Consider the following 11922-nt stretch of genomic DNA (forward strand, 5'->3'; position numbering starts at 1 on the left):
AACACGTGTTATGTATTAGACACTTTTTTGTGGCCACAAAGGATATAACATAAAAAGAACAAATTTCTGATTTTTAGAGTACATTTTCTATCCACTCTAACAATCTAATAATCTTGAGATTTCACAGAAATGGAAATCCAATCCACATAATGATTCGTATGTGATAAATCAACTACATTTGTAAATTCTGAGGGCAACAAAAGATCAAAGAAACCATTGGATTATTTTACAATAACATGATTCCTTAAGGAAATCTCCACTACTTGTAGACATAAAATTCAGTAAGGCTACTGGAATAGTACAAATATTGATTACGATGTAAAAAGAGAAGATAAACATAGTCTAATTTGCTGATCTTCTATATGCACACCTTTTTGTTGTAGAATTTGAATATGTTTTTCTTTCAAAAATCTTGACTTTTACTCAAGGATTAGGTAAATATCAAAGTTCTATGATGAGGAACCACACAGCAGTAACCACTTTCATCCTGCTGGGACTGACGGATGACCCAAAACTGCAAATTGTGCTTTTTATCTTTCTGTTGCTCACCTACATGTTGAGTGTAACAGGGAACCTGACTATTATCACCCTCACACTGGTGGATCCCCATCTGAAGACACCTATGTACTTCTTCCTCAGAAACTTTTCCTTCCTAGAAGTTTCATTTACTACTGTCTGTATTCCTCGATTCCTGTACAGTTTATCAACTGGAGACAATACTGTTTCCTACAATGCTTGTGCAACTCAAATATTTTTTGTTTTTCTCTTTGGAGCAACAGAATTTTTTCTCCTGGCAGCCATGTCCTATGATCGCTATGTGGCCATCTGTAAACCTCTTCATTATATGACCATCATGAACAACAGAGTGTGCACCTTATTAGTCTTCTTGTGTTGGGTAGCTGGCTTGATGATTATTGTCCCACCCCTAAGTGTAGGTCTGCAGCTTGAATTCTGTGATTCTAATGCCATTGATCATTTCAGCTGTGATGCAAGTCCCCTCCTAAAGATCTCGTGCTCAGACACATGGATAATAGAACAGATGGTTATCATTGTGGCTGTGTTTGCCCTCATTATTACCCTAGTCTGTGTGGTTCTGTCTTACACGTACATCATCAGGACCATTCTGAGATTCCCCTCTGTTCAGCAAAGGAAAAAGGCCTTTTCCACCTGCTCATCCCACATGATTGTGGTTTCCATCACCTATGGCAGCTGCATCTTCATCTATGTCAAGCCTTCAGCAAAGGAGGAGGTGGCCATAAATAAAGGAGTTTCAGTTCTCACCACTTCTGTAGCGCCCTTGCTGAACCCTTTCATTTACACCTTGAGGAACAAACAAGTGAAACTTGCTTTCAATGACGCCATAAAGAAGATTGTGTTTCTCTCAAAGAAGTAGAAGTTTTGATGTATCAAAGGAAAATAAAACATTCTGTGACTGTTTTATTGCTGATTCTAACTTACTCCATTGTTTTCTGTCTACATTTTAGTCCAATTAGCATTCTCATTGACATTTAACATTTCATCCTGATCTCCCCTTTATTAAACTCTTTGTTACTTCAAATCAAATTCATGCATTGCGTTTTCCTTCAATGGGAAACTAAAAAAAAATATAATTTCCAAGAAATTAAGTTTTTATCCACTTCTGAGTTAGGGAAATTGAGAAAATAATATTGCTCCAGGGAAGGAAAGAAAATAATATTTTAAATTGTGTAATTTATCTATGAGTTAAATTATATGACAATAGTGCTAGCTACTTTCTTACTGTAATACGAATTATAAAATGAATAGCATAAATGCAACAATGAAAATTAAAAAGATAGAATCCTAAAATTTTGCAGAGAAATGCTAAAATATATTAAACCAAATAATGCATTCCAAGCTTATTACAATATTGGGAAAGATTATATCAACAGGAGTTTATGATTCATCAGAATTGAAGATATCTTCACAATAATTGGAAAGATTTAGTTGCTATTTTCTTATATAGCAGACCAACACCACTTAAAAGATATATACTTAATTTAAAGCAATATAAACATTAAATCACTTATTGTGAATTACTAATTCAGAATATATGCATGAACGTTAATTGGAACACCAAATTTTAAGTTCCCACAAATAGGAAAACTAGTTAAATAAACACACACACACAATATATAAATATATATACTGTCTCTTATACNATATATATATATATTTAATTATCAATGATATACCATGAGCAAAATAGGAATAAATAAGGAAATAGAAATGATAATATAAATTGCAATTAAGATCAAGGGAACAATGCATAAAGTACTCAAAAATTAAAGAGGTTAGAGTTTGCAGCTATTTACAGTGTGCTTGTCACTGAAAGAAAAAGGAAAGAAACCCCAACTATATGCTGTGTACAAAAGACACACTTCTGAGGCAAAGCCTTCCACAGGCTGAAAGTAAAAGGCCAGAAAATTATATTCCATGGAAATGGAGCCTGAAAACAAGCAGGAGTAGCTGCTCTCATATTCAGCAAAGCAGATTTCAAGCCAAAATTAATCAGAAGAGACAAAGAAGTTCCCTTCACAAAGTAAACAGAGCAATTCAACAAAAAGATATCATAATATTAAATATTTCCCAGAAGTTTTCAAATAGTAACTAAAGAGACTCTGGATTCCACTGATGTATGTGGTGATTTGTACTTTTTCATCTATAATTGTATGTCTTTTCTCATCTCTCATTTTATCTCATCTCTCCTTTTTTTAGTTAGTCTAAGGTTCTATCAATATTGTTTATCTTTAAAGAACCAAGTATTTATTAAATTTTCTTATACTTTTAAAATTTTCTATTTCATTAATTTTATCTCGGACCTTAATTATTTCCTTACTTCATTAGTTTTATAATTCGTTTGTTTTTGTATTACTAGGAGCTTGAGATGCATCATGAGATTGTTTATTTGGGATCTTTCTGAGTTTTGGGTTTGTTTATGTTGTTGTTTTTATTTTACATAGGCACTCACAGTTATAAACTTTTCTCTTCAAACAATTTTGAAATGTCTCAGAGACTCTGTTATGTTCTATATCTATTCACATTTGATTCTAAGAATTTATTGATTTATTTAGTGAAAGAACATTCGAATAGCAATCTGCATGGCACCTTTATCTTCTTGCTCTTTAATCATTGTGGCAACTTCTATTGGTGATTCAATTCTGGGTGTAATTTGTATGCAGATGTGTTTGTCCATAGGAAGGAACAAGAGCAGGCTTTGCTTGTTTACCACCTGTGTTTCAAAACAGATTTTTGATATCCAGGTTGCTGGAATCATGGGAAATTCTCTACCCATACAAGTACCGAACTTTGCTGCTGATTTTCTTTAGAGTCTGCTGAAATGATTTCAAACTCTCCAGGTAATTACCTTGATAACAAAAACTCATGAAGAAAGAAAGTTGGACCAGAGTTGTAAGCAAGTATATGTGAAGAGGGAAGCAAAGACTTTCTGAAATAAAATCACTAAATGTTAAATTGCTGAGGAAGAAGGAAGGATATAAAGCAGTTAAATTTTTCTAGATGGAACCATTTTTCCTTCTTTTCTCCTCATGCTGAAAACATTTCTTTTTCAAATAGTATGGTTACTAGAGGTTGAAGATTCATGAAAAAATACAATTACATGTCAAATCTTGCTAGAGAGAATACATGCTGGTCTTGGGGGTATTGACATCTTTGCAATAAAATGTGTGTTAACAAAGAGCCCATACTGGTGATACAAGTTAATTGCATTATTATGGTGTGATAAGAGAATGCAATTAGCACACCTCACTGTTCAGAAATATCAGTTTGGGTATCCAACTAACTCAGGCCTCCAGACTCCTTGCTTGCATAGGATGAGGTTTCAGTCTGCTTCCAAATTGACTTCATTCACAGTTACCTATCTCATTTAGTTTTTGCAGGTTTTTTTTTTTTTTTTTTTTTTTGCCATAATAGTTGACTTTGTTACCTACTTAGGAAGCCAGAGTAGAAGAATTTTTTTTTATTTTTTTGGTGCTGGGGATTAAACACAAGCACCCTAACAACTGAGCTATATCCCTAGCCCTAGAAGAACTATTAAATATGAATTTTACCCTGGTTCTCAGAATTCCCCAGTAGGATTAGTCCACTTGTACTCAAAGGGGTATTTCAAGACAAACTCAACTGCCTTGCCTTCCCTGTTTCACTGTCTTGAGATCATTATCTTACTTTCATTGTGTGAGAGAGACCTGGAGATCCAATATGAGTTTGTAAGCTAGAATACACAGTTTCACAGTTTGAAGTCTTTTGTTTTGTGACTCTATAGACCTGTAATTTGGAAGTTCAAGGCCTTGCCTAAACATTGTCTCTATTTCCCTCCTTATTTCTTTGAACCAAGTGGCTGCTTTCCTCCTGAATTCCTGGATTTTTCTTCAGAACACTGCTATTCCTGTAACGTGCTTCTGAGTCTAAGAAGTTTTTAAAAATATTTTTCCTGATTTTTTTTTATGGTTCATTCATCATTCAAAATTGTACTGCTCAATCTCTAGGTGTTTATGTAGTTCCGGTAGAATTTTTTTCTTGTTCTCTTCTACTTTCAGACCACTATGATCTGATAAGCTCTAAGAGATTATATCTTTTTATTTTTAAATATTTATTTATTTACATTTTGTAAGATTTGTTTTGTGACCTAACATATGGTCTATTTTGGAGAAAGTTTCATAACTACCTAAGAAGTGTAAGCATCTGTTTTGGGATGAAATATTCTATAAACATCTGTTAAGTTCATTGATTTGTAATACCCATCTTAGGCAGTAGCATCTTTGCTAATTTTATGCCTAGATGACCTATTAGTGAGAGAGAAGTGTTGACTTCACTTAGTGAGAGAGTCTGTGTGATGCAATTTGTTTGTTCTCAGCTCTGACTGGTAAGAGCTCTTTGATAAGAGTAAAGCCTAAGTGACTGGTCTTGAATATTCAGAAAGCAAGTATATCAAGTACAAGATAAATAACAGAGGTCAAAATAAGTAAACTTATTTGAATAAACTGCAGAGATTTTTAGTCTCCTATTCAGGAAGTCCAAATGGAGACTTTAAGCTGTCGCCACTTCCCCATTTTCACTGAATAGTGTTGGAACTTTCCTCCAAACCAGCTCAGCTCATCATATCTGCCCTTATTTTCTGCTCATATTATGATTTTGTTGAACACCACTACCTATTTGTCTTAAACTCAGTGAAAGAATTTCTTTTGGCTCCTTGGAGAATAGCTTCTCTTCCTCCACTGAACCATGTGCACAGGACTGCTGCAATCTGTTCATGTTATTAATTCTCTTTCTTTTCTAGAAACTGCTATTTCTGGTTTCTAGCTCTCTAAGTTGTCTGGCATCATTTCCCCCATAGAGTTAATACCTAAATATCTTGGAGCACTGTTATTTTAATTCAGTTTCAAGGAGTTGTTATGTTCTTGGGGAGGTTCCTCTGATTCACCATTTCTTCATATTGTGCATGATTTTTTAAAAGAGTATATTATTTTTTTTAAAGTTTCCCATATGCCATTCTAAGAACTCTTAATAATAATGCAAATTTTTGATTGTCTCAGATTTTTAAAGAAAGTGGCTTTTAAGCAAAAAAAAANGTATTTTCTATCTTTGATAAATTCTAAACATTGTATTGGCCTATTAATCAACTATAGAATATATTGAAGAATAAATATTTTTCATTTTATTGAAATACTTCTAATAAATACAGAAAAAAATAATGGGTGCTAGCAATGTCCAAATAATTAAGACTTAGAAAAGGGACACAAAAATCTTCTTTTGCATGGATGAAATGCAAAACTACTAGATAAAACTATCAAATGATGAATAAATAAAACATAGTATGTTCATTTTCAATGAAACATTTTGCTGCAAATAAAATGTTGAAAATATATATAAAATATGTATAAGCTTTAGAATTATAATATTAAGTTCAAAAACAAGATAACATACATTTGATGCTTTATATACAATACTATTCCATACACAATACAATATGATTGATTGATACATAGATAGAGAGATATGTAAAGGTAGTCTCAGAGAGAGAGAGAATGTACTCACATGTTTGCATCTGTGTGTCAAAATACATTAAGGTTGTTGCAAAAAAAAATTTCTCTGTTCTCCCCAATGATTTTTGCCAGTAGGAATGCCTAAATACTCTTAATAGCTGTATGTACCAGGAAAAAAAACGATATTAAATCATAGTTGAAAACATTTTTGGTTTAATTTTATATGAGAAGCTGTAATGTTGCCAGTACTATGAAAAATATGTTATTTCATACTAGGTAGTTTATTTTCAGCTTAAATGATACAATGATAATTCAAAAGTTAGTAATTACTTATCTTCATTTTATGGTATACATTAGTATAAAGGTCTAAAGAAATAAATTAGAGAATGTCCTTTTGTATTTTATCTTGTAAAATAGATTCTTTAATTAAAACAATATTAAGCTTTTAAAGCACAGCAAGATCAAGAAAAAAAGGCATTAAGAATTGATTAAGTCTTAGAAGTATTTTTTTTTAACAAAACTTAAAAACTTTTTCAAGCTTACTTATTTAATAATAGCAAGTAGTAACTCTACAGCAAAACTGATGCTCACCACTACAATTCAGTGCTATTCTGAAATCTATAACTAATTAAGATTTTAAAGAAAAATTATATACTATAAAATTCAAATAAATAAATTGATTGGGACATAAGATATATTTTAACTCTTTAAAAAACATTTATAAAATATCTAATCTGATTTGGTTCTTAGAATATGCACAATAAGAAACAAACTATTACAACAATAAAACAGTTCAGTAATATGAATATATTTTTTAAATCCTAAAAGGGAAAACCTTTTTTAGAATAAACAATATAAAACTTATCTTTCTCAAAAAATTATCAAACTCTCATAATATGCATAAGCTCAATATTGTGGTATGGTTTTAAAGTGGAAAACTATTATGATAAATCCTGCACATACATATAATCATAATGTAATAATAATAATAATAATAATAATAATAATAATAATAGAATGGAGACCAGAGAGAGGAAGTTACTAAGGAAGATAATGAGGAATGAGATTGATCAAATTATGCTATGTGCATGTATGAATAGAACATAATAAATCCCACTATTTTGTATAATTAGTATTAACCAATAAAAATGGAAAAAAAAGTAAAACATAGAACACAACATATTTGAAAATAAGCAATTATTTGAATAAATTTACTCATTTGGATACTAACACATTTTGAAGTGGATATATATTCTTATAAAAGTATTCCAGTATATTTTAGATACAAAATTACAAAGTTTTTATAAGAAACCTATATTTTATAAATACCTACATATAGTATTCATAGCTATAACTTATGCAAAATTATAAAAAAGTAACAGCACTTTAAAACAAATCTATTTTGTAGGGAGGTATTATATTACAGTGCACTTGTATTTTTTAAAACATGCAGTTATTAGTAACTCTTCTAACAAAGGGAATGATAAAATACAATGTAAACTTTTTCAAGCTTACTTATTTAATAATAGCAAGCAGCAACTATAAGTAAATTCAGAAACTAACTGTATAAAGTCATGTTTTCAGTTTTTAAAAAATGGTACACTTCATTGTCCTCTTAACCTGAGCAAATTTTTGCAGTTGATTTGTAAAATGATATTCACAAATGAGCTTAGAACATGAACACTGAAATAGGAAAAAAACATTTTATAATATAAAATGTTTTCTTCTTTTAAATTAAAATATTCAAAGTAAATTTCCTCCCATCAAATTTTGTAAATCAGTATCTTTGCTATTCTGAAGACTTTTTTAAAAAAATTATTGCTGAATATAGAATATTTTCCTTCTACATAATTTAGCTTATTACTTATATGAATTCAAGAAGCCAACTTTATGTTATTTATCATTTTCATTTTTTAGTAACTGTTTTCTTTTTCAGTTTTTTTAAAACTCTGATTCTTCTCTCTTGTATTAATTTTCCAGTTTACAAGCTTGTGATGGAAATGGTGGATCATAGAGAGAGACACACACTAATCTTTGACTTTCTTCTTTGATTTCATCTCATTTGGTATTTTTCACTTTGCTACTATGCCTGTGTTCTAATATCTGCTTTTTCTGCAAAACATATTGAGCATTTCTGAAGGTTAAATGGGAATATCAGAGTAATTTCAAAACCAGGAAAGAAACATTTTTTCAACAAGAGAAAATTATTCAATTAGCATTTATTAATTAACTTTCAAAAGCGTTATTTTTTTCCATTTAAAAAAATGTATTAAAATTAAACGTGTTGGGCTGGGGATGTGGCTCAAGTGGTAGCGCGCTCGTCTGTCATGCGTGCAGCCCGGGTTCGATCCTCAGCACCACATACAAACAAAGAGGTTGTGTTTGCCAATAACTAAAAAAAAAATAAATATTAAAAAAATTCTCTCTCTCTCTCTCTAAAAAAAAATTAAACATGTGAAGTCATACTTTAGGAAAAAAAATATCTTTCAACTTTGTTATGTTTAGTTGACTTCTAAAATTTCTGAGATTTTCTTTATCTAGACAGTAAATAAATAATTACCATTTCCTTCATAGTTCTCCAGTACAATGTATGGTTTGAACACCAAAGCATTAGAAATGCAGGTGCAAGTACATAAGTGAAACTTCTTTACTTGCATTCATGGATTATTAATATAGCAAATAAAGAATTATTTATGTTTTATAAAAATAGAAGTGATAAAATACCATGTTTGAATAACTGTTGCTTATTTCTGAGTAATTTACATTGTATGTGTAGTCGTTCCTAAATATTTGAAAAAGAAAATCACTATTTTACATACCTTTATCAGTATATATTGATATATTTTTTTCTCTATAATACATGAGTAGCTGTGAACGTCTAGAGCGGTCGGGTCCCTGGGTAAGGGTCGTGAAATAACCAGGACACAGGGGATGCAGAGCAAAGGCAGCAATTGCAACTGCGTGCTGAGGTTTATTTGCAAGTTCCTTTTATCTACTTCTTCTAACAAAGCAAGCAATTCTTCAATATCATGTTACCCACATTGCCCAAATATCGTGCCTCAGCGGATACACAGAGCTAAATTCAGATCGTTCCTGTTTATTTGATAAGTACCCTCTTAAAGTTCTTTGTAGACATTATCTAATCCCCTGAGGATGCATTTGTTTCTTTAGAATGTACTGTTCCCAGGATAAGTATGCAGGAAGCTTCTTCCTCTTGGCCAAACCATGCAGAACTTGTGACTTGCGATAAGGGGAAGAGAACTTTTCCTCCTCCTAACTGAGGTTTGCCTCAGCTGACCTAAATCACAACCACAGCTCTTGCAAAATGTCAGGCCTGAGGGAGCTAAACTCTGCACACTCAAACCCCAACAAGTAGCCACAATGAAAGGCAAATATACTTATTGAAACCAATATTTAATTTTGTTGGCAAAATTAACATAAAATAATATCTCAGGTTAATTCAAATAAGAACTAAGATTTTAATATTTTATTAATGTAGTTTTTCTTCACTAACTCCTGTATATGAACAGATAAAAGTATCTATGGAATGGATAATAAATATTTCTAATAAAATCTTCTTTTTAACACCAGATAAATTATAAGAAAATATATAGTTCCAATTAATCCCACCTCAAAATCCTTCATAAAGATTATTATAACTGAGATGGTTCTCTGGAAATTAGCAAATACTAGTTTCCAATTATTTAAAAGGCATAAATGCTTCTCTGTGAGGAGTCTAAGGGGACAGGGTCCCTAAGGAAAAACAGGAAAGATTTAAAAACATTCAAAACAACCTACAAAACACCAGTAGTTCTTTTATTTTTATTATTTAATAACAGTAGGTTTACTGTTCCAAGCATGATGATATAACATATTATTATGTTACTCACAATAAAAATAATCATATCAATACAAAGATGGAGATATTGAAAACTAGCAAGTTGTTTTGGATAGATAATCTATATGTTCCAAAATATCAAAATAAGTCTTTCAAGGAATAATTCCTTTGGGGATGTATTCATATTCCCAACATATGACTATATCCCTAAGAGAAAGGCATCCAAGTACCTAAATATTAACTCTACTTAATTTTTAAAGGTGATTGTTCAACATTATAAAAAATAAAATGTCTGCATAGTGTTGCCATTTGAGAATGAGTGTAACAGTATTTTCCTCAGTGAATTGAAGATTAACAGCAAAATTCAACCTTTATGAAGTATCACTAATTATGATGTATTAACCTATCATGTGTGAACATTTAATATACCTGAAACACCATGCTAATTATTAATAAAATGTATTTAATTTAATTATCATAATAGAAAAGAGAAGCATGATTATGAACAGTTTACTCTTTAAAAAATAAAATTTAGGGAAATTATTTATGTACACCCATGACCATTTAGAAATTATAGAGACCGGATTGCAAGCATACTTGATTGACTATTATACCATACTTCCAACAACACAACTGCTGCCAGTCCACCTGCTCACTACATAAGTGCCAATACTCAGGAAATGAGAGTTGGTGGGAGGCTGGCTGGGGGCTATTCCCATCTCTGAATAAAGAATGGCTACTATCCCAACCATGCCTCACATCTTCATTCAGCTGCTAGAGCCCTGAACCTCTTAACTTTGCTTCCTGGGCCTGAGCCTCAGCACAACAAATGAGAAAGACAGTAGGGGTGGGGGATGGGGAGGGAAATTATCCCATAAAAACATGAAACAAATTGAATCAGGTGGATGGGGATATTGTTCCCAAAACAAGACTATCTTAGGGGGCTCTAAATTATGACAATGAAGAAACATTCCCATAAGGATTATTATTAGAGAGAAATTTGAATATGGAATATAATTTTTCCAATTGTATTATTTAAGGCACAAGGATATGAAACTGTTCAGTAAATATTCATTGAAAAGTAACACCTCACTTTACTTAAAATCATTACACCAGAGTGTAAACAATGAAGGCAAATTGGTTATTATTTGGAAGAGATCACTCTTTGCTTTAAGTAGGGAGATTTGTATAGAGTTTTCACAAAAATTAAAATATTTTATTAATATGTCTATTATCAATAAAATATTAATACAATATATTCTATTGGTTCCAACTTGGTACACCACCCTTGTTACTGTCTTATAAAACTATGTTTTATATATTTATAATCTTGGACTCCTTTTCTATGAGAAAAAATACTGGAAATTAAAGGAAAAAATGCATAGAAAGTTAAGCTTCAAAAAAAGAACTGAAATTGGTACTTTGAATAAAGAAGTCTTTGTGGACATCAGTATTTTGAATAGTTTCTTTGGTACCCTTAGGATTTCATACTGTGGGTCCTGTGTTATAGTAATAGAGCAAGGCTGAGGATGAGTGAGAAGAGAGCATTGTCTTTCATAATGTGGGAAAAGAACAATTGTGATGACAAATTAAGAAAGAAGAACAGTCAACCACCACTGAATCCTTATGCATTTTTAAAAAGAGAATATAGAGAGGTAGAATATCCAGAAGTTGCATAGTGACTTCTCTCCTTGAACGTAATATGCATAGTAAGGTAGCAGGTAATTCAAACATTGAGAGACAGTGTTGATTTTTTTTATTTTTTTATTTCTGGGGAGCAAGAAGGAATATGTTTTATGTCTTTATGAGATATTGTCTCTCTTTGTCTCTCTCTCTCTCTCTCTCTCTCTCATCTGTTCTGTTGAGGCTCAGGCCCAGGAAGCAGGGTTCAGGGGTTCATGACTCTAGCAGTTGAAAGAAGCTGGGGGCATGGTTGGATAGTAACTCCCTTGAAAATTTTGTAATTACATTCAAGATCCAATAGAGGACACTCTTGCTTAAGTAATTGAACCAAAAGTATGCTCTGTGTGGGGACCTGGAAATTTGAACTTCTTGGGGACCCCG

General features: G+C 31.6%; 1 protein-coding gene across 1 annotated transcript; it reads left to right on the forward strand.

Moving 5' to 3' along the window:
* Positions 1-454: 454 nt before the first annotated feature.
* On the forward strand, positions 455-1393 carry LOC107139850 (olfactory receptor 6C2). Its single transcript, XM_015482691.1, has one exon. The coding sequence runs from the start codon at positions 455-457 to the stop codon at positions 1391-1393; it is 939 nt and encodes a 312-aa protein (XP_015338177.1).
* The last annotated feature ends 10529 nt before the right edge of the window (positions 1394-11922 follow it).

Source organism: Marmota marmota, unplaced genomic scaffold (assembly GCF_001458135.2).
Source record: "Marmota marmota marmota unplaced genomic scaffold, marMar, whole genome shotgun sequence".
In the NCBI taxonomy this organism is placed as follows: domain Eukaryota; kingdom Metazoa; phylum Chordata; class Mammalia; order Rodentia; family Sciuridae; genus Marmota; species Marmota marmota.